The 27601-nt window shown below is 39.7% G+C and overlaps 1 protein-coding gene across 1 annotated transcript in view; it reads right to left on the bottom strand.

Moving 5' to 3' along the window:
* The window catches only part of LOC128699159 (ATP-dependent chromatin assembly factor large subunit), a 90437-nt gene that overhangs the window by 29755 nt on the left and 33081 nt on the right, over nt 1-27601 (bottom strand). The window contains exons 11-15 of the mRNA XM_070096750.1: nt 27408-27523; nt 18909-19074; nt 17587-17839; nt 13676-14704; nt 9363-9692 (exon numbers count right to left, since the gene is read on the bottom strand). Coding sequence (XP_069952851.1) covers nt 9363-9692; nt 13676-14704; nt 17587-17839; nt 18909-19074; nt 27408-27523 — 1894 coding nt within the window. The remainder of the gene's footprint in view (nt 1-9362; nt 9693-13675; nt 14705-17586; nt 17840-18908; nt 19075-27407; nt 27524-27601) is intronic.

A 27601-nucleotide genomic window follows, 5' to 3' on the forward strand; every position in this document is an offset into this window, starting at 1 on the left:
AAACCCCTCCTTTAGAGTGCAGGCATTGTACTTCCCATTTCCAGGTCTCAAGTCCGGCCATATAAAAATAACCGGTTTCCCTGAATCCCTTCACTAAATATTACCCTGCTCACACTCCACCAGATAGTCAGGTCCCAAATACCATTCGTCTCCATTCACTCCTAACACGCTCACGCACGCCTGCTGGAAGTCCAAGCCCCTCGCCAACAAAACCTCCCTTACCCCTTCCTTCCAACCTTTTCGAGGACGACCCCTACCCCACCTTCCTTCCCCTACAGATTTAAATGCTCTCCATGTCATTCTACTTTGATCCATTCTCTCTAAATGACCAAACCACCTCAACAACCCCTCTGACTAATACTTTTATTAACTCCATACCTTCTCCTAATTTCCACACTCCGAATTTTCTGCATAATATTTACACCACACATTGCCCTTAGACAGGACATCTCCACTGCCTCCAACCGCCTCCTCGCTGCTGCATTCACAACCCAAGCTTCACACCCATATAAGAGTGTTGGTACTACTATACTTTCATACATTCCCTTCTTTGCCTCCATAGATAATGTTTTTTGTCTCCACATATACCTCAACACACCACTCACCTTTTTTCCCTCATCAATTCTATGATTAACCTCATCCTTCATAAATCCATCCGCCGACACGTCAACTCCCAAGTACACCTACCATCAGACTTACGACCACTCGACTTACGACCGTGTTTTTTTTGCCAAATTTCTGGGAAATAAACAACTATTTGTGTTGTACACAGTGTTTATCCTAAACCTTACAGTATAAAATACAGTAATAACAGCATAAAAAGTAAAGTAAAACATGAAATACCAAAATAAAACAATAAAATAAAGTCATTACAAAAATGTGATGTTGATATTCAGTAGTAAAGTTCGGCTTATGTCCATTTCGACTTACGGCCGGTTTCTCGGAACCGAACTCGGTCGTAAGTCGGATGGTAGGTGTACGTATCTGAAAACATTCACTTCTTCCATACTCCTCCTCCCCAATTTGATATCCAATTTTTTTTATCTAAATCATTTGATACCCTCATCACCTTACTCTTTTCTATGTTCATTTTCAACTTTCTACCTTTACACACACTCCCAAACTCATCCACTAACCTTTGCAGTTTTTCTTTAGAATCTCCCATAAGCACAGTATTATCAGCAAAAAGCAACTGTGTCAATTCCCATTTTGTATTTGATTCCTCATAATTTAATCCCACCCCTCTCCTGAACACCCTAGCATTTACTTCTTTTACAACACCATCTATAAATATACAGTGGACCCCTGATTCGCGGTGCCATCGGTATCCGATAAATCCAGTATTCGATGCATTTCAACACAAAAATTTTGCCTCAGTTCCCGTTAAAAAACCTGGTACAGTGGACCCCCGGTTCGCGATATTAATCCGTTCCTGAGAGCTCATCGTAAACCAAAATTATCGGAAAGCGAATCAATTTTCCCCATAAGAAATAATGGAAATCAAATTAATCCGTGCAAGACACCCGAAAGTAGGAAAAAAAAAAAAAAAAACTTTTACCACTTGAAATATTAAGTTCAATGCAATAGAATAATTACAATAACAACAATAACAATAGAATACTGTAATAGAATAATTGACACTTATCTTTAATGAAGATCTGGTGATGATTGATGGGATGGGAGGAGGGGAGTGTGTTGAACCTATTGTTTAGAAGGGAAATCCCCCTCCATTTGGACTTGAGGTAGCTTTTCCTCCTGAGTAATGTAGGTCCTGCTTGGCAATTTCTTCCAAAACAGGCCTGTTTTGTCACAATTAAACACTTGTTCAGGTTTCAATCCTTCAGCCTCTATGTACTCCTTGAATTCATGCACATATTTTTCAGCTGCTTTGTGGTCTGAACTGGCAGCCTCACCATGCCTAATCACACTATGTATACCACTACAATTCTTAAATCTTTCAAAAACCAACCTTTGCTGGCCTTAAATTCACTCACATCACCACTAGTTGCAGGCAATTTCTTTACCAAATCGTCATGCAGCTGCCTAGCCTTTTCACAAATGATCGCTTGAGAGATGCTATCTCCTCATCTCCTCCTGCTTTTCATTTATCCACACCAATAACAGTCTCTCGACATTTTCTAACACTTGTGGTCGCTGTTTCATAATCACAGTTGCACCTTTTGCAAGAACAGCTTCCTTGATTGCTGTTTTCCTGTTCACTATAGTAGAGATGGTTGATTGGGGTTTACTATACAACCTGACCAGCTCCAATACACACACTCCACTTTCATACTTTGCAATTATCTCTTTCTTCATTTCAATAGTCATTAATACCCTTGGTCTCGAAGGGTTGGCACTAGAAGCTTTCTTGGGGCCCATGGTGACTTATTTTGCAGAAACAAGCACCAAAAACAGTGATAATATGGAAAATATAAAATGTACCGAATGTATCCTTAGATGCGCGCACACTGGCTGGCTTGTAAACACTGGACACGTCTCGTACGAATCGCATCGCATACCGGGTTTTGTATCAGGAAGCGAGGCAAATTTTTTTTGATCAAATGCATCGGCTACCGGATTTATCGGATACCGATAGCATCGGGAACCAGTGGTCCACTGTATACGATTCGTCCGAGACGTGTCCACGTGTGTGCCAGTGTTTACAAGCCAGCCAGTGTGCTCACATCTAAGGATATATTCGGTACATTCCATATTATCACAGTGTTTTTGGTGCTTGTTTCTGCAAAATAAGTCACCATGGGCCCCAAGAAAGCTTCTAGTGCCAACCCTTCGAGAAAAAGGGTGCTAATGATTATTGAAATGAAGAAAGAGATAATTGCAAAGTACGAAAGTGGAGTGCGTGTGTCGGAGCTGGCCAGGTTGTACACAAAACCCCAATCAACCATCTCTAATATAGTGACCAGGAAAAACGGCAATCAAGGAAGCTGTTCTTGCAAAAGGTGCAACTGTGATTACAAAACAGCGACTGCAAGTGTTAGAAGATGTTGAGAGACTGTTATTGGTGTGGATAAATGAAAAGCAGATAGCAGGAGATAGCATCTCTCAAGCAATCATTTGTGAAAAGTCTAGGCAGTTGCATGACGATTTGGTAAAGAAACTGCCTGCAACTAGTGGTGATGTGAGTGAATTTCAGGCGAGCAAAGGTTGGTTTGAAAGATTTAAGAATCGTAGTGGCATACATAGTGTGATTAGGCATGGTGAGGCTGCAAGTGACTCTCAAGCTGGTCCTAGTGGCATTAAAAGAAGGGAAGTAACCCCTATTGGAAGGGGATTCCCCTTCTAAACAATAAGTTCGACATTCTCCCCTCCTCCCATCCCATCAATCATCACCAGATCTTCATTAAAGGCAAGTGTCATGTATTCTATCGTTAGTAGAGTACTACAAACTGTGCATGTCTTCTTCAGTTTGTGTGCATTAAACTTAATATTTAATTTGGTAAAAAATTTTTTTTCATATTTTTGGGTGTCTTGCACGGATTAATTTGAGTTCCATTATTTCTTATGGGGAAAATTGATTCACTTTTCGATAATTTTGGTTTACTATGAGCTCTCAGGAATGGATTAATATCGCAAACCAGGGGTCCACTGTATTAAACAACCATGGTGACATTACATATCCCTGTCTAAGACCTACTTTTACCGGGAAGTAGTCTCCCTCTCTTTTACACACCCTAACCTATATATCTTCTTTCTTCTTTCAACGTACCAGCCGTATCCCACCGAGGTGGAGTGGCCCAAAAGGAAAAGCTAAAGTTTCTCCTTTCAAATTTATTAATATATACAGGAGAAGGCGTTACTAGCCCCTTGCTCCCGGCATTTCAGTCGCCTCTTACAACACACATGGCTTATGGAGGAAGAATTCTGTTCCACTTCCCCATGGAGATAAGAGGAAATAAATAAGAACAAGAACTAGAAAGAAAATAGCAGAAAACCCAGAGAGGTGTGTATATATATGCTTGTACATGTATGTGTAGTGTGACCTAAGTGTAAGTAGAAGTAGCAAGACATACCTGAAATCTTGCATGTTTAAGAGAAAAAAAAAGACACCAGCAATCCTACCATTATGTAAAACAATTACAGGATTCCGTTTTACACTCACTTGGCAGGACGGTAGTACCTCCCTGGGCAGTTGCTGTCTACCAACCTACTACCTACAATATATATATAATTATATAATGTCAACCCATTCGTAACTGCGTATTAGACCGGTCAGTTGAACACTTATTGGATGGTGATGTCATTTGTTTACTCTTGAGCATTAGCAAAAATCGAACATTTCCGCTACTGAGCTCAATTTCAAAGTACTTTTCATCGTGAAACCAATCAAATTCATCTCCATTTTTGTAATATATCTTTCATTCTATCAAATGAGACCAAGAAAACGAGAATACAACCATAAATACCATACAAAAATACACTTCAAAGTCAGCATTTATGCACTGCGTGCTGCAGGATTTTTTTATACTGTGCACACTGACCATGCAGACCCATTTTCTCACACACAGGGGTACCAGCTTTCTCCCGCTAGATTTGAAGCCGCTAGAATTTTGGCGTATTAATACAGTACCAACACTGGCTTGTAAGCCGTATTAATATGACACGGACAGTGAAAGGGTTAAACCTTTCACCAAAACATGTCTAAGCTGACTGACTTCCAACATGTGTCATCTCTTTCCAAAAAACAAATATTCTTTGGCATTAACTTTTTCATGAAAAAGTGATCATAAGGGTTCCACAATTACATTTATTTTCCTTAAAAAACAAACAGGTAATTTATTTTGTCAAATTGATTTAGGTTTGTCATATGTGACACAGTATTTCTGACATTTTATGCCTTCATTATAATCCAAAAAAATATTATCCATTTTGCATGTGCTGCATAAAGAAGCATAAAATATACCAAATATTTATATACGGCCTCTCCTCACTTAACGACGGAGTTCTGTTCCTAAGACCATGTCGGTGAATGAATTCGTCGCTAAGCAAGGAGCATATTATAATGGAAGTGGGTTTGTGTCAACCATCTTTGATATTGTTTTAATGTCACCTTTGCACCATTTACAGCATTTTTAGAATATGTTTAAATGTTTGTACAGTAGTGTACTGTATACTGTAATAAACAGAATAGAGAAAATCAGCTCTAATATACATCATTTAAGTATGCATACTGGTCAGAGAGCCCATCGTAAGTCCAAGTCATTGGTAAATGAGTACTTCTCTAAGTGAGGAGAGGTTGTATATATTTTTGTCAACGTGTCGGCCATCTCCCACCAAGGCAGGGCAACCCAAAAAAGAAAGCAACACTTTCACCATCATTCACACATAATCACTGTCTTTGCAGAGGCACTCATACATGACAGTTCAGATGTCACTCCAAACAGCAAATATCCCAAACCCGTCCTTGAAAGTGTAGGCACTATACTTCCCACTGCCAGGACTCAAGTCCTGCTAACCAGTTTCCCTGAATCCCTTCACAAAATATTACCCTGGTCACACTCCATATATATCATAAATTGTACTTAAGTTTTAAAAAATCATAAACTTGTTTATTATATTACTGAAATCTGTGTTAACGCTTTCGTTGTCCGTGCCATGGTACTATGGGTTTGAGGTCACTGTCAGTACCGTAGAACTATGCCATAGGCTCGGCCCACTTGGATAAGCTATGAGCAGTAAATTTGGGTCTAGATATGAGAGAATGGGTCTATATGGTAAGTGTGTACCATATAAAAAAAATCTTGCAACACACAGTGCATAACACGAAAAAACTGCTGTGTTTTTGGTTTAAAACAGCAACTGCGTGGTGTATTTTCATATGGTTTTTATAGCTGTACTCTCGTTTTTTTTGCTTCATTTGACAGAATCAATGATATATTACAGAACAGAGATGATTTTCATTTGTTTCAGTACTAAAAACAGCTTGAAATTGAGCTCAGAGAAGCAGAAATGTTTGATATTTGCCGATATTTATGAGTAAACAAATCACATCACTCGTCCAATGCATGTCGAACTGGTGTCTAATATGCATTCATGAATGTGCTGATATTATTTATACAATTATTACAATATTGCATAACCGTAAATCTTCCATTTTTTGTGTAAATAAGAAATAAAAATGGAATTCATATGCAAAGCCTGGGAACATAATTAAGGAATAGAAGAAATGTTATTTTAGTACCAGGAATGCCTGCATTGCTTATTCTGAACCCTATTTTGAAATTTGTGTGACATTAGCCAGATTACCAATTTCTGTATTGGGTAGTTAATCCTTTGACTGTTTCAGGCCCCTTTCTGAAACTGTCATTCTATGTCGCTCAATTTTTGAAAAAAAAAAAAAAAATTATTTTTTCTTATGAAATGATAGAGAATCTTTTCCCGATGGTAATGACACCAAAAGTTCAAAATTTGGTCAAAAACTCATGGAATTATGCTCCCGCGAAGTTAGCGGTCTCGGCGACATATGCGTATCGGCGATTTCGCCGACTTTGAGCCCTATTTTCAGCCAATTCCATTGTTCCAGTTGACCAAACTCATAGCTATTTCTTTAGAACTCCATTTTATCTATCAGCTGAGTACAAGAAACCTCCCATTTACTAATTTGGACTACCCAATATGGTGGTCAGAAATTGGCAATTTGGCCAATTTCACGCAAACTAAAAAAGATGCCAATTTCAAAATAGGGTCCAGAATAAACAAGGTAGACATTCGTGGCACTAAAATAACATATGCTCTGTTCATCAGTCACATCTCTAGGCTCCTCTTATATTATTATTGCTTTCTATTTTGATTTTTTATTCATACAAAAAAAATACAAAATTTACTGTTATGCAGACTACTGCATTATTGTAAAAATGGTATAAATAATATCAGTGCACTAATGAAAGAATATTAGACTCCCCAGTTGACGTGTATTGGACGTGTGGTGTGATTTATTTACTCCTGAACATTGGTAAAAATCGAACATTTCCGCTACTTTGAGCTAAGTTTCAAGGTCGTTTTCATCATCGAAGTAATGAAAATCATCTCTATTTCTGTAATATGTTTTCCATTTTATCACCTAAGACCATGAAAACGCGAATACAACGATAAATACTATACGAAAATTCACCTCAAAGTCGGCGTTTTATTCCAAAAAAACGATCATTTTCTTTTTCTCACTACGCAATGTGTGCTGCAAGATTTTTTTTATGTGGTGCACACTGACCACACAGACCCATTCTCTCACATGTGGGCCTACCAGCTTTCTCCCGCTTGATTTGAAGCTGCTAGAATTATTGAGTATATATACGTCAGAAACATTGGCTCGTAAGACGTATTTATACGTCGAAAACAGTCAAAGGGTTAATAGTTGATTGGGTGGTTTCTTGTGCTCAATCAATACAATGGAAGTCATACTAGCGAAATAGCTATGAATTTGGTCTACTGGAACAAAGTACAGGTCTCCCTCAACATTCACATTTTCAACTTTCATGGGCTTCACACATCCGCGAATTCCCAGCCGCCAAATTCCTAGCCACCAAATTCCCAGCCGCCAAATCATATTTAAGTTTCCCGCCACCTGCGAGTCCCTACTACCCTCCCTCCGACCCCCGCAACTGGCAGCCAGCCCTCCCACCACTCAGTGTGGTGAGCGTTTTGTTTGTTCATTATTTGCTATTAAACTACAGTATAAATAATGTAAACCCATTCATGACTGCATATTGGAATGGCTATTCGGACAGGTATTAGATGGTGACATCATGTGTTTACTCTTGAACACTGCAAAGAATTAAACATTTCTGCTACAGCTAATAATAACAACAGTAATAGTAATAGTAATAATAATAATAATAATAATAATAATAATAATAATAATAATAATAATAAATATGATATAATTGAAGAAGGAAATTGTACAAAAATACGAGGGAGTGGTTGACACATCGTCAGTGTGACTTTGTTTATGCTGGAGTGAACATTAGTCTCCCTGCTCTTCCAAACATTTCACAATAATTCATTGTGTTTGGTGCTTGTAGATTGAGTGTGACGAGTGGTAGAGGCAGTGATTGAGGCAATGGTATTTAATAACATACATGTTAATAATAATACATACATGTTATTAATAATATGTACTATTATTATTTATAACATGTATGTTATTAAATACATACATGTTAATAATAATACATGTTATTAATAATAACATGTACTATTATTATTTATAACATATATGTTATTAAACACCACTGCCTCAACTGCTGAATTATTGTGAAATGTTTGGAAGAGCAGGGAGACTAATGTTCACTCCAGCATAAACAAAGTCACACTGACGATGTGTCAACCACTCCCTCGTATTTTTGTACAATTTCCTTCTTCAATTATATCGTATTTATTATTATTATTATTATTATTACTACTACTGTTATTATTAGCAATAGCAGAAATGTTCGATTCTTTGCTGTGTTCAAGAGTAAACACATGATGTCACCGTCTAATACCTTTCCTAATAGTCATTCCAATATGCAGTCATGAATGGGTTTACATTATTTATTCTGTAGTTTAATAGCAAATAATGAACAAACAAAACACTCACCACACTGAGTGGTGGGAGGACTGGCTGCCAGTTGTGGGGGTCGGAGGGAGGGTAGTAGGGACTCACAGTGGTGGAGGCATTGGTATTTAATAACATACATGTTATTAACATACATGTTATTAAATAACATACGTTATTAAAGCATAACATGTATATATTTAGTACAATTTACGACGTTTTCATGTATTTTATGATTATTCATGGTTCAACAAGTTAAGGAAGCAGTATTGTAATATATTTGCCTACAATATATTGGGGCACCAAACATTCACGGTTTTTCAACATTCGCGAGGCTCTTGATCCCCTAACCCTCGCGAATGTTGAGGGAGACCTGTAATTGGCCTAAAATAGAATTCAAAGTGGGCAAAATCGCTGATGCATAACTATCACTGACACAGCAAAATTTGTGAAAGTGTAATTTTGTCAATTTTCCATCAAATTTCGTACGTTTCATTTTACTACCTACAGAAAATTATTCTTTACCATTTCATAAGAACAAATAATTATTTTTTTTTTAAATTCTTGGACACTGAACAAGTTCCAGATCAGGGATATGGACAATGAAAGAGTTAATAAGTGTACAACACATGCAATATATTTTTAACCTATAGTAAAACATAACACATGCAGAAACACAAGGCTGAAAAGATGAGACTCGGTACATTGCCTTGCCTATGGTTGGTTCTGAGTCTTTTGTGCATAAAAAACATAAAAACCTGGCAGATGGTCAAAAGGTAATGCTTACCACTGCCTGCAAGTTTTAACTTGCCTTAAACTGAGAGATACGCTTGCGACCACCGAAGTCCAGGTCAGACAACCTGGTGTAGATGCGCTTGCGACCGAAGAAATCCAGCTCGGACCCTTTGCCTAAAATGCCCTCCACGATGGCTTCTCTCCAGGCCTCGCGGTCTCCAATCCGCAGACTGCCTAGCATGCCCATGTGTATTTTCTCCTCAGTCTCGAGTATCATGTCACGAAGTGTGTATTGCAATATTTCATCAATAGATGTTCCTGGAGGGAAGTTCAAGTTGGCATCTTCATCCTTTTTGGTATTCAGGTTTCGCTGGGATTTTCGGACAGCTTGATCAATCTCTGGTTCCTGAAACATCAAGTGCATCAATCTCCCACAAGTGTGTTGGATTGGATAGGAGTGGGGAAGGGAGGACTCTTAAGAATGTGACATGCTGTTCGAGTGTGAGCAAGGCAATACAGTGGACCCCCGCATAACGATGGCATCGCATAGCGATTTTTCCGCATAACGCTTACTTTTATCGCAAAATTTTTGCCCCGCATACCGATTAAAAACCCGCATACCGATTTTCGTCCGAGACGCGTCCAATGTGCCCTCAGCCAGCCTCACATGTGCCGCTCCGTCCCATTGTTTACCAGCCAGCCTCCGCGGTAACATCCAAGCATACACTCGGAATATTTCGTATTATTACAGTATTTTCGGTGCTGTTTCTGGAAAATAAGTGACCATGGGCCCCAAGAAAGCTTCTAGTGCCAACCCTGTGGTAAAAAGGGTGAGAATTAGTATGGAAATTAAGAAAGATTTTGAAGGGTTTGGGGCTAACCCTGAGAAGCCTATGCCAGTTGTGGAATCCATTGTGCCTACTTCAAAGATTAAGGAAATGTGTGCACAGTGGGTTGAACTGCAAACCTTTATAGATGAAAATCACCCTGACACAGCTGTTGCAAGCCGTGCTGGTGACTATTTCAATGACAATGTTGTGGCCCATTTTAGACAAATCGTAAAGGAACGGGAGGTACAGAGCTCTATGGACAGATTTGTTGTGCGACAGAGGTCCAGTGACTCTCAAGCTGGTCCTAGTGGCATTAAAAGAAGAAGGGAAGTAACCCCGGAAAAGGACTTGCTACCTCAAGTCGTAATGGAAGGGGATTCCCCTTCTAAACAGTAAGAAGATAATGCTCTCCCCTCCTCCCATCCCATCAATCATCACCAGATCTTCAATAAAAGTAAGTGTCATTTAATTGTGCATGCCTTTTTCAGTTTGTGTGTATTAAAATTAACATTTCATGTGGTAAAAAAAATTTTTTTTCATACTTTTGGGCGTCTTGCACGGATTAATTTGATTTCCATTATTTCTTATGGGGAAAATTCATTCGCATAACGATTATTTCGCATAACGATGAGCCCTCTTGCACGGATTAAAATCGTTAACCGGGGGTCCACTGTATACATAAAGCAACAGATAAACCAGTTTGCCAAATTTGAGTTCTGCAGGCGAGAACAGTGCCTGCATTCTGAAGGATGGGTGAATATATTACAGGCTAGAGGGCCATTTGAACTGTAATGCCTGTACACTTGGTAAAGCAGCTGTTGAATAAATGATGGAGAATGCTTTCTTTATGATAGATGGTTGGAGTGGTTAAAAACAATGCATTAAAATGCACAATATTCATTTTTTTGAGTGGTAGTTTTGGAAGTACTGTACATTATTATTACATCCCCTATAAAGGAACTATACACACTCTCTGCCAATCCCTAGGTACCTTCCCCTCTTTTATACACTTTTTTTTTTTAACATGCTGATTGTCTCCCACCGAGGCAGGGTGACCCAAAAAGAAAGAAAATACAGTGGACCCCTGGCTTATGATCAGTTCCCAACTCGAACAATTATGTAAGTGTATTTTTGTAAGTGCTTTTGTAAGTGTATTTTTGGGGGTCTGAAACGGACTAATCTAATTTACAATATTCCTCATGGGAGCAAATTCGTTCAGTAACGGCACCCGAACAGATTTCTGGAACGAATTAATATTGTAAGTCGGGGTTCCACTGTACTTTCATCATCATTCATCACTCATACATAATCACTGTCTTTGCAGAGGCGCTCAGTTATGACAGTTCAGAAGTCCCTCCAAACTGCCAACACCCTATACCCATCCTTTAAAATGCAAGCAGTGTATTTCCCATTTCCAGGACTCAAGTCCGGATAACCGGTTTCCCTGAATCCCTTCACAAAATATTACCCTGTTCACACTCCAACAGCTCATCAGGTCCCAAAAACTATTTGTCTCCATTCACTCCTAACACACTCGCGCATGCTTGCTTGAAATCCAAGCCCCTCACCCACAAAACCTCCTTTAGCCCCTACCTCCAACCTTCTCGAGGACAACCCCTACCCCGACTTCCTTCCCCTACAGACTTATACTCTCCAAGTCATTCTAATTTGATCCATTCTCTCTAAATGACCAAACCACCTCAACAAACCTAGAAACAGCCCTCTCACTAATACTTTTAGTAACTCCACACCTCCTCCTAATTTCCACATTCTGAATTCTCTGATTAATATTTACACCACACATTGTCCTTAGACAGGACATCTCCACTGCCTCCAGCTGCCTCCTTGCTGCAGCATTTGCAACCCAAGTTTCACACCCATATAAGTGTTGGTACCACTATACTTTCGTACATTCCCTTCTTTGCCTCCATGGATAAAGTTTTTTGTCTCCACAGATACCTAAACACACCACTCACCTTTTTTCCTTCATTAATTCTATGGTTAACCTCATCCTTCATAAATCCATCTGCTGACAAGTCAACTCCCAAATATCTGAAAACATTTACTTCTTCCATACTCCCACTTTCAACTTTCTACCTTTACACACCCTCCCAAACTCGTCCACTAACCTTTGCAACTTTTCTTTAGAATCTCCCATAAGCACAGTATCATCAGCAAAAAGTAACTATGCCAACTACCATTTTGTATTTGATTCCCCATAATTTAATCCCACCCCTCTCCCCAACACCCTAGCATTTTTTCTTTTACAACCCCATCTATAAATATATTAACCCCTAAACGGTCCAAACGTATATATGTATATGTTCACTCGCATAGCGTCCCAAATTTTTTGAGAGAAAAAAAAAAAAAAAATTTTAATAGGAAAAAAAGAGCATATGGTACCCAGGCATCCCCAATTATTTTAATATGGTGCACAGTGAGTGCGCACACCCATTCTCTCATGTCTAGGTGACTCAGGCTTATCGTGGCAGTGTTACATGAATGACAAAGAAAATATATATACAGTGGACCCCCGGTTAACGAACTTTTTTCATTCCAGTAGTATGTTCAGGTGCCAGTACTGACCGAATTTTTTCCCATAAGGAATATTGTGATGTAGATTAGTCCATTTCAGACCCCCAAACATACACGTACAAACGCACTTACATAAATACACTTACATAATTGGTCGCATTTGGAGGTGATCGTTAACCGGGGGTCCACTGTATATGTAAAGTAAAAGGACACAAGTGCAACTAATGTGACATTTATTGTGGCAACGTTTCGCTCTCCAGGAGCTTTATCAAGCCATTACGTAATGGCTTGATAAAGCTCCTGGAGAGCGAAACGTTGCCACAATAAATGTCACATTAGTTGCACTTGTGTCCTTTTACTTTACATATTGTCGGTAATTCTACCACCTTTATTACACATATATATATACGTTTGGGGCGCTACGCACGTGAACGTATATATACATTTGGACCGTTTAAGGGTTAAACAACCATGGTGACATTACACATCCCTGTATAAGACCTACTTTTACTGGGAAGTAATCTCCCTCTCTCTCCTACACACCCTAACCTGAGCCTCACTATCCTCATAAAAACTCTTTACAGCATTTAGTAACTTACTACCTATTCCATATACTTGCAATATCTGCCACATTGCTCCCCTATCCACTATCATATGCCTTTTCTAAATAAAAATGCCAACCACTCCAACACTATATCCCCCCCCCCCTGCTTTTAACATTTGTTTTGATCCTGTCAGTTCCAGCTGCTTTACCCCTTTTCATTCCATGTAATGCATCATGCACCTCCCCCAGTCACATCCTGCTCTTCTTCACTCCTAAAAGATGTTATACCTCCCTGGCCGTGCAAGAAATTGCCGCCTCCCTTTCTTCGTAGACATTTAAAAGTTCCTCAAAATATTCACACCATCTGCCCAATACCTCCAGCTCCCCATCTACTAACTCCCCTACTCTCTATTTAACTGAAAAATCCATTCATTCCCTAGGCTTTCTTAATTTCATATGTACATAATAAAGTAGACCTACCTGAGATGGATCAAGTTTGAACACTGGACAAGCTTTCATGGAATTCTCAGCTGCAGTCTTATAGCACTCTAACACATTCTTTAGTTCTCCTTCTCGATAACCTCTACTATTCAGAGAAGAAATAAGAGAATTCAGGTCTTCTATTTTGTGGAAAAAGAACCATTTGTGTTTATTATTTCTATTAGCGTGCACTGGACAGCTTTGGGGATCAGCTGTACATAGACCAAATATATCTGGTGCTGGTCCAGGACTATTTACACCATAGGTCACTGACTCCTCTCTGACACTGACGCCTTCACATTCGTTGTCACCATTCACCATTACAGGTGCGTTTAAGGCCGTATTTAATATAGAATCCATGCCATTAGTGACTGATGGACTGACCAACTCATTATGATTGGTCATCACTTCCAACTTCACCTCACAATTTATTTTTGGTGTAAGTGCATCCATTTTTAATTCAGATTCAGTACTATTAGTGGATGAAGGTAATATCGGAAGAGATTTTTCAGATTTAACACAAATGGTGGACTCACTGTGATTTGGCATCACCTCTAACTTCACTTCACAATTCATCATTTTTGGTACATTCCCATTCATTTTTAAATCTGATTTGGCATCATTAGCAGGTGAAGACAAATTCACCAGATTTTTCTCAGTTTTGATCTGACCTGACGACTGATTGTTATTAGGCATCTTTAACAATTTTTTATTGGGGATGACCGTAAGAGGCTTGGCAAGCTTTTGGCTTCCATCATTTTCTTTGTCACTATTGTTCTTGTCGTCTTTCTCGGTGGTTATTTCTGCCAAGTTCTTCTTGGCTTCAACCAAGGAGCGTTTCTCAAGTGCTTCTGTCAGCTCAGCGGCGGACTGTGGGTTGTAGGGCGTCGGAGTGTCTCGGCACACCCCGGGATTGAGCTCATTATCTTCCACAAATAAACCAGGCAGAGAACTGAACAACCAGTATCGACGATATGCTCGGTCCTGGCCCAAGGGAGTACAGTTAACACCCTGTGCCATATTAAGAACCTGAGAATAAAAGATAATTATTAAAATTTGACAATTTTATTTGAATTACTAGAGACAGACAATATGAAATCCTACTTTGTCTATTTTCCATTACAACATAAATAAACAAGCTGCAGTATGAGAAGAAATCACTACAAAATACATGAGTTAACATATAAAGATTTTTAACATGTCAGCTATCTCCCAATAAAAAGCAGACTCACATTTACTGTCATTCATTCAATCATTGTCTTGACAGAAACATGCTGATATAGTCCAGATGGCCTTCCAAACTGCAACATCCTTATCCTCCCTTCAGAGTGCAGGAATTGTACATCTCACCTCCAGGACTCAAAGTCCAGCTAACCAGTTTCCCAAATACCTTAGTAAATGTTACCTTGTTCACACTCTCAGTCTTCCCCTGCTCTATTTAATGGTTCAAATTTGTTTTACTTTGGTTCCAGTTTCTAATTCTCAAATTTTCCATAGTGCAGTAACTGGAATTTATCAACCTTAACCCTTTGAGGGTCGACAGGCCCTCTCCAAAACTTGTTTTCAGGGTCGGCCAAATTTAAAAAAAAAAAAAAAATTTTTTTCTTATGAAAAGATAGAGAATATTTTCCCGATCATAATGACACCAAAAATATGAAATTTGATGGAAAACTTACGGAATTATGCTCTCGCGAAGTTAGCGGTCTTGACGATGTTTACGTATCGGTGATTTTGCCCACTTTGAGCCCTATTTTCGACTAATTCCAATGTACTAGTCGACAAAAATCATAACTATTTCGCTAGAACTCCATTTTTTCTATCGAATGAGTACAAGAAACCACCCATTTACCAATTTCAACCATCCAATAAAGTGGTCAGAATTTAGCAATTTTGCCAATTTCACGCAAATTTCAAAAGATGCCAATTTCCGAATAGGGTCCAGAATAAACAAAAAAGACATTCCTGGCACTAAAATAACAAGTTCTCTGTTCGTTAGTCACATCCCCAGGCCTCTCTTATATTTCTTTGGCTTTCCATTCTGAATTTTTATTCTTACAAAAATAGAAGAGTTACTGTTATGCAGACTACTGCATTAGTGTAGAAATGGTATAAATAATATCAATGCACTTGTGAAAGAATATTAGACTCACCAGTTGACGTGTATTGGATGCTTGGCATGATTTGTTTACTTTTGAACTTTGATAAAAATCGAACATTTCTGCTACTTTGCGCTCAATTTCAAGGTACTTTTCATTGTAAATCCAGTCAAAATCACCTCAATTTCTGTAATATATCTTCCATTCTATAAAATGAGACCAAGAAAACTAGAATACAACAATAAATACCATACGAAAATACAGTGCAAAGTCGCTGTTTTATTTCAAAAACACGGTCAAAGTTTTTTTTTCTCATTACGCACTGTGTGCTGCAGGATTTTTTTTATACTGCGCACACTGACCACATAGACCCATTCTTTCACATGTAGGCCTACCAGCTTTCTCTCATTAGATTTGAAGGCACTGGAATTTAGGCGTACTAGTACGTCAAAAACCCTGGGTCGTAAGCCGTACTAGTACGGCCGAAACCCTCAAAGGGTTAAACATCATAATGCTCTCTTTGGTCTACTAGAAGCCTTCTTTATATCATGATTAATATCTCTGCAGATGTCAGATATAAAAATGAAAAGTAGAATTGGGTTAAGTATTGAGCCTTGAGGAAGAGAGCTTCTCCCTATAGAAGCCTATGATTTTTACTTTGTTGACTATTGCTAAATTGTACATGCTATTACACCATGGTCACACTTGTCGAAGGCTTTTGCAAAGTTTGTGTATACTTCTGCATCTTGCTAGTTTTTCAATGCATAGAAGACCATGTTGCAAGTGCAAGAGGCAGAATCAACAAGCTCTGAAACCTTGTAGACTGGGTTGTGCAACTCTTATCGTTGCTTGTGTTTAGAAAAATAGAGCTTTCAAAGATTTTGATAATGTGGGACATTAGTGACATTTGTCTAAGTTTTTGTGATTGCTCTGCTTCCAATTTTTGTGTTATGGGGCTACAACCATGGTTTTAATGACTGGATAATCCTGAACTAACCCACCTGAGTCATCACTTCCATTTTCAGACTCTAAAGTGTGAGTCAGGTATCATTTATGAAAGACTTCGGCAACACTGGTTAGCTGAATTTCAGTCCTAGAAGTGGGAAGTACAATGCCTGCACTCCGAAGGATGGGTGAGGATGTTACAGTTCTGGGGGTAGGAGGTATAGTGCCTGCACACTGAAGGAGTGATGGAGATATGACAATCATGGATGTGGAAAGTACAATGCCAGCACTCTGATGGAGTGGTGGATTTTTTCTTATCCATCCCATTATGATGAAAGATGGTTGATGTGAAAAATGCCCATCATCACTGTAGTGCCTCACCTCATCCACTACACTCCCATGTACCATCTGCTATGCTTCCATGTCCCATCCACTATGCTCCCGTGTCCCATCCATTACACTTCCATGACCCATCCATTATGCTCCCATGTCCCATCCACTACACTCCCATGTCCCATCCAGCAACATGTTGCACATACAGTACCATCTATCCACAGCACATTTACTATGTCCACTTGAAACAAAGAACAATTTTGAAAGCATAAAAACAAAAATAATATATTTTCTACTTTAGGTTACAGGAGAAAGGGGGGTTATGAAAATTGTGAGATTAGCACAGCTGAAAGAAGTGTAGACAAAAGCTGAAAGCAGAAGCTAAAGAATGAAAAGAAACTGAAAGCAGGAACTACAGAATGAAGAGAAACTGAAAGCAAAAACTGAAGAGTATGAAAAGAGAAGCAGGAAGTGAAGTGTGGAGGAGAAGAGAGAGAATCCAAAACACGAATAAAGTTAAGTAAACCCTCGACTCACCTGCTGCATCAGCTCTCTCTCTCGTTTTAGAAAGTCTTGCTTTCTTGCTTCCTTGTTCTTCTCCTCTTTTTCTTCTCGTGCTGCCTTCTCACTTTCATCCTCCTCTTCCTCGTCATCGTCTTCCTCCTCGTCCTCGTCCAGCTCGATGGGATTGTCAGCTTCCCCAGTCATAGCTGCAGCAGCAGCTTTTTTCTCCGCCTCCCTGAGCAGTCGATCACGCTCTTTCTGCTTGCGCTCGCGCTTCTCCTGCAGTCTACAATACATGAACCACAGTGTACACATGCTGTTACAGAGTGGACATTTCAAGCAAGCATTGGAGATAATAGACAAGCTTTGGGCAATGTTGCTGCCGAGATGTCAGTTAAAGTGACAGCACGAAGTATAAATCCAGCCTCGCATTAACCCAGTCTTGCGTTAACCCAGCCTTGCGTTAACCCAGCCTTGTGTTAATCCAGCCTAGCATTAACCCAGCCTAGCATTAACCCGGCCTCGTGTTAATCCAACCTTGCATTAACCCAAGCTTGGGTTAATCCAGGCTTGCGTTAAAGCAGTTTCATCAAGCCACTCTACTCCCAAGTAAACACTAAACCACTGCCCCACACTAATACGTAAATGGAAAAATCTTGGTTTATATTTTCATTAAAACAAGATGCATATAACCAAATTACTGTAATATGGTCATATCATGTTCTCATAGACTACCTCCACTACGACTACTAATTTTTTCTTTGCTAATAGTCCACTCTCTGCTCCTTTTATCACTACCACCACTACTTTCTTACTGCCACTGTTATTACTACTACTATTACTCCCATCCCCTCATATATATTCTGGCTCCCTTTCCTTCATGCTTCTACGTGACTAGTTAATGGTCTAAGTCGGACCAAAGCATCGCCATAAGTTTCGGTTTCCTATGTGCGAGTTATTTGTGTAAAATAATTTTTTTTTCTTATTAACACACTTGCCATCTTCCACCAAAGTATGGTGACCAGAAAAAGAAAAAGCCTGCACCATCATTCACTCCATCACTGTCTTACCAGAGTCATGCCAACAATGCAGTTCAGATGACCCTTCCAACTGTAACATCCCCACTGATCCTAAACCACACAGCTGAAAATATTATTGTTCATCAATACTGTAATTAGTAGCATCTTCCTGTTTTCCCCTGGTATGAAAGTACTCACATAAACACATGCAGTACTACTTATATATCTATGCAGCCAGAGATGGAAACACTGTACATAATACATTACAGTACTTATTCCATATTAAATTTTTGTACTTTTTGTATTATGAAGAAATAGTGAAAACTATAATGGTACCTGGCAGAGTTAATTTCCTTCTCCTTCTTGATCTGTGCTAACTGGTGCAGACGCAGCTTGTTCTTCACCTCCCGCAGCTTCTCTATATTGTCATCAATAATGTCTCTCACTGAGGCATAAGTCAGGATCTGTGCCACCAGCACACTCAGTATCTTCAACTTGTACACTATAACCAAGCAAAAATGTTAACCATACACTAGTTTGGACAAATATTAATTGGTTAGACTGGTAGGTAACAGACCCCCCTGATAGTTTACACACAGTATATAAGGTGCTCTTGATAGTAAAGTCCACTTAACATTACAATTATCATAAAATATGCTTTGAATGTTCCTTATGAACATTTATAAACATAAAAATCCAAATTTAAAAAAAAAAGGAGTGGGGGGGGGGGGGAACAGGTGGGGATTGAAGCCATGACAAGCGAGTACTAAAACTAAGAGGCCAGAGTGTTAACCACTGGGCCAGCTGGCTCTAACAAGATCCATCCAACTAGGTATACAGGTACTCCTGACTTAATGACCAATTGGACTTACGACCAGCTCTCCAACCACCGTATTGTATGTGTATTTTACTTTTTTATTGTTTTTTAATGCCCACTTCTGTTTTTAATACAATCTCTCCTCACTTAACGACGGAGTTCCATTCCTAAGACAACGTCAGTAAATGAATTCATCGCCAAGTGAGGAGCATACAATAATGGTAGTAGTGAGTTTGTGTCAACCATCTTTGACATTGTTTTAATATCACCTTTGCACCAGTTATAACATTTCTGGTATATTTTTAAATGTTTATACAGTAATGTTCTGTATAATGAAACAAACAGAATAGAGGAAATCAGTTCTAATATGTACATTATTTAGGTATGAATACTGGTCAGAGTGTCCGTCATAAGTCCAAGGCGTTGCTAAGTGAGGATAGGCTGTATAGTAAAAATGTTATAAATGGTGCAAAGGTGACATTAAAACAATATCTAAAGATGGTTGACACAAACCCACCACCAGTACAGTATGCTTGAAATATCAGAAAGGGCAGCTCCTTGTTTAACAACCAATTTGCTTACTGACCTACTCTTAGGAATGGATCGCTTATAACCAACTCTTAGGAATGGAACTCGGTCGTTAAGTGAGGAGTACCTGTATTTCTATACACCACAAGGTTAACATGAGCCACCACTGTGACCACAGTGGTGGCTGATGCTAACCTTCCTATGGTGTACAGAACTATACCTAGCAGGATGGATCTTATTGTAGCCAGCTGGCCAAGTGGTTAACCCTGACCTGTGAGTTTCAGGACTCTCTCATCATGGGCTTAAGTCCCACCCATTCCATGATTTGTTTCTAATTGTGTTATTACGATTTCCCGAGTGTTATGCAGGGTTCTCCATGACATCGTATGTACATATTAGTGGGGAAGTGTGCCATAATATGAATATTGTAGTTGTAAGGAATAATTTTATAATTCATAATGTGCTTTTGGAGGTACTGTAAAGTACTCTAACTATAATTATAAAGAATGGAGTTAGTGATTTATTTTCCAAGGATGTTTGGGTACGCAGAGTAAGCGTGGGGGAGGAGGTCACGTGACCTCCTCCCCCACGCTTACTCTGCGTGCCCAAACATCCTTGGAAAATAAATCACTAACTCCATTCTTTATAATTATAGTTAGAGTACTTTACAGTACCTCCAAAAGCACATTATGAATTATAAAATTATTCCTTACAACTACAATATTCATATTATTATGGCACACTTCCCCACTAATATGTACATACGATGTCATGGAGAACCCTGCATAACACCGAGTCATAAATATTTTGTACCAATTAAGAAAGGCAGAGTTTACCCTTATTATACAGGCAAGAATTCTTTTGATACTACACTTTACCATAAGTGTTGATATGTATGTATGCGTGTATGCACCTGGAGAAGAGAGGAATGCAGAGGAGAGAGAGAGATTTTGGGAGATGTTAAGTGAATGTATAAGAGCCCTTGAACCAAGTGAGAGAGTAATTGTGGTAGGGGACCTGAATGCTAAAGTAGGAGAAACTTTTAGAGAGGGTGTGGTAAGTAAGTTTGGGGTGCCAGGTGTAAATGATAATGGGAGCCCTTTGATTGAACTTTGTATAGAAAGGGGTTTAGTTATAGGTAATACATATTTTAAGAAAAAGAGGATAAATAAGTATACAAGATATGATGTAGGGCGAAATGACAGTAGTTTGTTGGATTATGTATTGGTAGATAAAAGACTGTTGAGTAGACTTCAGGATGTACATGTTTATAGAGGGGCCACATATACATCAGATCACTTTCTAGTTGTAGCTACACTGAGAGTAAAAGGTAGATGGGATACAAGGAGAATAGAAGCATCAGGGAAGAGAGAGGTGAAGGTTTATAAACTAAAAGAGGAGGCAGTTACGGAAAGATATAAACAGCTATTGGAGGATAGATGGGCTAATGAGAGCATAGGCAATGGGGTCGAAGAGGTATGGGGTAGGTTTAAAAATGTAGTGTTAGAGTGTTCAGCAGAAGTTTGTGGTTACAGGAAAGTGGGTGCGGGAGGGAAGAGGAGCGATTGGTGGAATGATGATGTAAAGAGAGTAGTAAGGGAGAAAAAGTTAGCATATGAGAAGTTTTTACAAAGTAGAAGTGATGCAAGGAGGGAAGAGTATATGGAGAAAAAGAGAGAGGTTAAGAGAGTGGTGAAGCAATGTAAAAAGAGAGCAAATGAGAGAGTGGGTGAGATGTTATCAACAAATTTTGTTGAAAATAAGAAAAAGTTTTGGAGTGAGATTAACAAGTTAAGGAAGCCTAGAGAACAAATGGATTTGTCAGTTAAAAATAGGAGAGGAGAGTTATTAAATGGAGAGTTAGAGGTATTGGGAAGATGGAGGGAATATTTTGAGGAATTGTTAAATGTTGATGAAGATAGGGAAGCTGTGATTTCGTGTATAGGGCAAGGAGGAATAACATCTTGTAGGAATGAGGAAAAGCCAGTTGTGAGTGTGGGGGAAGTTCGTGAGGCAGTAGGTAAAATGAAAGGGGGTAAGGCAGCCGGGATTGATGGGATAAAGATAGAAATGTTAAAAGCAGGTGGGGATATAGTTTTGGAGTGGTTGGTGCAATTATTTAATAAATGTATGGAAGAGGGTAAGGTACCTAGGGATTGGCAGAGAGCATGCATAGTTCCTTTGTATAAAGGCAAAGGGGACAAAAGAGAGTGCAAAAATTATAGGGGGATAAGTCTGTTGAGTATACCTGGTAAAGTGCATGGTAGAGTTATTATTGAAAGAATTAAAAGTAAGATGGAGAATAGGATAGCAGATGAACAAGGAGGCTTTAGGAAAGGTAGGGGGTGTGTGGACCAGGTGTTTACAGTGAAACATATAAGTGAACAGTATTTAGATAAGGCTAAAGAGGTCTTTGTGGCATTTATGGATTTGGAAAAGGCATATGACAGGGTGGATAGGGGGGCAATGTGGCAGATGTTGCAGGTGTATGGTGTAGGAGGTAGGTTACTGAAAGCAGTGAAGAGTTTTTACGAGGATAGTGAGGCTCAAGTTAGAGTACATAGGAAAGAGGGAAATTATTTCCCAGTAAAAGTAGGCCTTAGACAAGGAAGTGTGATGTCACCGTGGTTGTTTAATATATTTATAGATGGGGTTGTAAGAGAAGTAAATGCGAGGGTCTTGACAAGAGGCGTGGAGTAAAAGATAAATGCAAGGGTCTTGACAAGAGGCGTGGAGTTAAAAGATAAAGAATCACACATAAAGTGGGAGTTGTCACAGTTGCTCTTTGCTGATGACACTGTGCTCTTGGGAGATTCTGAAGAGAAGTTGCAGAGATTGGTGGATGAATTTGGTAGGGTGTGCAAAAGAAGAATATTAAAAGTGAATACAGGAAAGAGTAAGGTTATGAGGATAACAAAAATATTAGGTGATGAAAGATTGGATATCAGATTGGAGGGAGAGAGTATGGAGGAGGTGAATGTATTCAGATATTTGGGAGTGGACGTGTCAGCGGATGGGTCTATGAAGGATGAGGTGAATCATAAAATTGATGAGGGGAAAAGGGTGAGTGGTGCACTTAGGAGTCTGTGGAGACAAAGAACTTTGTCCTTGGAGGCAAAGAGGGGAATGTATGAGAGTATAGTTTTACCAACACTCTTATATGGGTGTGAAGCATGGGTGATGAATGTTGCAGCGAGGAGAAGGCTGGAGGCAGTGGAAATGTCATGTCTGAGGGCAATGTGTGGTGTGAATATAATGCAGAGAATTCGTAGTTCGGAAGTTAGGAGGAGGTGCGGGATTACCAAAACTGTTGTCCAGAGGGCTGAGGAAGGGTTGTTGAGGTGGTTCGGACATGTAGAGAGAATGGAGCGAAACAGAATGACTTCAAGAGTGTATCAGTCTGTAGTGGAAGGAAGACGGGGTAGGGGTTGGCCTAGGAAAGGTTGGAGGGAGGGGGTAAAGGAGGTTTTGTGTGCGAGGGGCTTGGACTTCCAGCAGGCGTGCGTGAGCGTGTTTGATAGGAGTGAATGGAGACGAATGGTTTTTAATACTTGACGTGCTGTTGGAGTGTGAGCAAAGTAACATTTATGAAGGGGTTCAGGGAAACCGGCAGGCCGGACTTGAGTCCTGGAGATGGGAAGTACAGTGCCTGCACTCTGAAGGAGGGGTGTTAATGTTGCAGTTTAAAAACTGTAGTGTAAAGCACCCTTCTGGCAAGACAGTGATGGAGTGAATGATGCTGAAAGTTTTTCTTTTTCAGGCCACCCTGCCTTGGTGGGAATCGGCCAGTGTGATAATATAATAATAAAAATGTATGAATTGCTTAAGGGTATGTGTGGCATAAACCTTGGTAACAGAGCCCTACAAATTGGTTTAGAAAGACATGTAAGCAAACACTAGGACATATTTATTAGAAAAAATTTCGGTCCTGAGATCTTGACCGATCCCAGGGCTGAAACGTTTTCTAATAAATATGTCCTAGTGTTTTCTTACATGTCTTTCCAAACCTAGGGACAGGTGTAGTGACCTGTGATACTGTTCACTACACCTTTCACTCGAAAACACACACAAATGTAGTGCAACGAGATACAATACTGACAATACATCATCTATGCAGTGGGCTTCTGTAGTTTACCAAGTCATCATTACTGTCAATGTTTTGCCTGCTGGGTGGGTGAAACAACTGTCAATAACAAATCTCATCACATTGCTTGTGCCCATGTCTCTACACCTCTCATTTGTTTATTTAGTGACACTTCAACAGTGTCACCAACAAGGCAACAATGGGAGTGTACCAGTCTAGTGGTACCAACACTTAACTGGGTATGACGAATGGATTTTAAATTATATAGAGAAGATGCTGGAGGCAGTCTTGGAATGTAATGCATGGCATCAATATCATGCAGAGAATTCAAAGCATAAGATTAAAAGAAGAATTGGGGTTACCAAAACTATAACTCAATAGGGCAGAGATGGTGTTGAGGTGGTCTGAACATTTAGAGAGGATGAAGCAAAATAGGATAACTAGGAGAAATGTGTATGGGGTGAAATGAAGGAAGGGTAGGGATTGTCCTTGGAAGAGATGGGGGCTAGAAGTTTGAACATTTAACAGGCTTGTGTGAACCTGTCAGACAGCGAGTGGAGACAAGTGGTGCTGATGACTTGGAATGCCACTGGATTGTGGACAAGTTAACATCGTGAAGAGATTCAGGGAAACCAATTAGTCAGACTTGAATCCTGGAGGTGTAAAGTACAGTAAAGCCTGCTTTCTGAAAGAGGGGTGAGGATGCTGCAGTTCAGAAGATGATCTGAACTGTGATGTCAGCATACTTCTGGCAAGGCAGTGATTGAATGAAAGATGGTGGATATGTTTCAATTTTTTTTTTTTTGGAGTAAGGGGTGCGGGATACCCTAATAATGTACAAGTACACCACTGATTTCCCCACACCTTTGGGGCCAAAGTCTTGCTGTACTGACAAGAGTTTACCTAATAATAATAATTCAATAATACACCTCTGACCCACTAACTATACACCTCCCAGTGTCTCTCAAACCCCACAGACTGATAGAAAGTTAAACATTAGTATAAATAAAACAGGTTTACTAATTAATACAATTACAAAGAATGTTGCAGTATTACCACTTTATAAGTAGTAGTAAATTTCAAAATTTATTGGAACTGCAGAGATAATCACTGTGGAGAAATTATCTCCAACACGGCAAAAGTAGGCAGCAAGAATAAGGGGGCTAAGATCCCTCTCTCCCCCTCTCTCTCTTTCACAAAGGTCTGGAAGTTGAGGGTTGTCAGGATTACTGTTTCATAGTTGACTATTTAACTCACTCCAAATTTTTTTCATTTTTTCATTAAAAATTTTTGACAGTGCCTCTCCCACTCTATCATCTGCTCTCCTTTTGCACTCTCTCACCCCTCTCTTCACCTTTCTTTTACTCTCCATATACTCTGCTCTTCTTATAACACTTCTGCTTTGTAAAAACCTCTCAAAGGCTACCTTTTTCTCTTTTATCACACCCTTTACTTCACCATTCCACCAATCACTCCTCTTTCCTCCTGCACTCACCCTCCTATAACCACAAACTTCTGCCCCACATTCTAATACTGAATTTTGAAAACTATTCCAACCCTCTTCAACCCCTCCCACTACTCATACTTGCACTAGCCCACCTTTCTGCCAATAGTTGCTTATATCTCACCCAAACTTCCTTTTCCCTTAGTTTATACACTTTCACCTCCCTCTTACTTCTTGTTGCCATTTTCCTCTTGTCCCATCTACCTCTTACTCTAACTGTAGCTACAGCTAAATAATGATCCGATATATCAGTTGCCCTTCTAGGTAGTAGGTTGGTAGACAACAAACGCCCAGGGAGGTACTACCGTCCTGCCAAGTGATTGTAAAACGAAAGCCTGTAATTGTTTTACATGATGGTAGGATTGCTGGTGTCTCTTTTCTGTCTCACGAACTTGCAAGCTTTCAGGTACGTCTTGCTACTTCTACTTACACTTAGGTCACACTACACATACATGTACAAGCATATATATACACACCCTTCTGGGTTTTCTGCTATTTTCTTTCTAGTTCTTGTTCTTGTTTATTTCCTCTTGTCTCCATGGGGAAGTGGAGCAGAATTCTTCCTCCGTAAGCCATGCATGTTGTAAAAAGCGACTAAAATGCCGGGAACAAGGGGCTAGTAACCCCTTCTGTATAAATTACTAAATTTGAAAAGAGAAACTTTCGTTTTTATTTTTGGGCCACCCTGCCTCGGTGGGATATGGCCGGTTTGTTGAAAGAAGAAGAATATCAGTTGCCCCTCTATAAATATGTACATCCTGGAGCCTACCCATCAACCTTTTATCCACCAATACATAATCTAACAAACTACTTTCATTACGTGCTCTATCATACCTTGTACTATATTTAAGAACATAAGAAAGAAGGAATACTGCAGCAGGCCTATTGACCTATGCGAATCAGGTCCATGTCCCCACCCCAGATTAGCCCAATGACCCACCTAGTCAGGTCACGGCATCAGACCTAGTAGCACAAGCTAGTCAGGTCCAATTCACACTCACCCACACCCACTCATGTATTTTTTTTCTTCCAACAAACCGGCTGTATCCCACCAAGACAGGGTGGCCCAAAAAGAAAAACCCAAGTTTCTCTTTTTAAATTTAGTAATTTATACAGGAGAAGGAGTTACTAGGCCCTTGATCCCGGCATTTTAGTCGTTTCTTACAGCACACATGGCTTACGGAGGAAGAATTCTGTTCCACTTCCCCATGGTGATAAGAGGAAATAAACAAGAACTAGAAAGAAAATAGAAGAAAACCCAGAGGGGTGTGTCTATATATGCTTGTACATGTATGTGTAGTGTGACCTAAGTGTAAGTAGAAGTAGCAAGACATACCTGTAATCTTGCATATTTACGAGACAGACAAAAGACACCAGCAATCCTACCATCATGTAAAACAATTACAGGCTTTTGCTTTACACTCACTTGGCAGGACGGTAGTACCTCCCTGGGTGGTTGCTGTCTACCAACCTACTACTCTTATTAGCCATAGCTAATGCTGAATATAAGAAAAATAAGCTAAGAATTGCACAAAACTCAAAGAATCACCACCAACAACTGCAGCATGAACAATGTGAGTGAATGCTGGCTACAGACAAGACCTGTGGCCGCCCGGTCAACTCATCTGGCAGTCATGGGAGTGTTCAGTGCCCTCGTAATTTTGCCCAGACTATAAGAGGTGCTGGGTCATCATTTCTTGAAAAATCAGTAACCCCTTCTCCTGCATATATTACTAAATGTAAGAGGAGAAACTTTCGTTTTTCCTTTTGGGCCACCCAGCCTCAGTGGGATACGGCCGGTGTGTTGAAAGAAAAGAAAGAAGTATCACAAAACTAAGGTGTACAGCACCACATAACTAAGGTGTACAGTACCAAACAACTAAGGTATACAGTGCTACATACCTAAGGGTAGGTCAAATATAGTTTGTGTAGCGAGGGATTTAATTATCATTGGTTCATGGAGTTTGAAGTGTAGTCCAGGGTCATCCCAGTTCTTGAAGCCACCACGGTTGAAGTGCCTGTTGGATGAACACACGTTATGTCGCTTGGTGCAGTATTACACTCTGGGGAGGGGGCACTAAACCCACAGGGGCCAC

The sequence above is a fragment of the Cherax quadricarinatus genome, chromosome 54, assembly GCF_038502225.1.
Source record: "Cherax quadricarinatus isolate ZL_2023a chromosome 54, ASM3850222v1, whole genome shotgun sequence".
In the NCBI taxonomy this organism is placed as follows: domain Eukaryota; kingdom Metazoa; phylum Arthropoda; class Malacostraca; order Decapoda; family Parastacidae; genus Cherax; species Cherax quadricarinatus.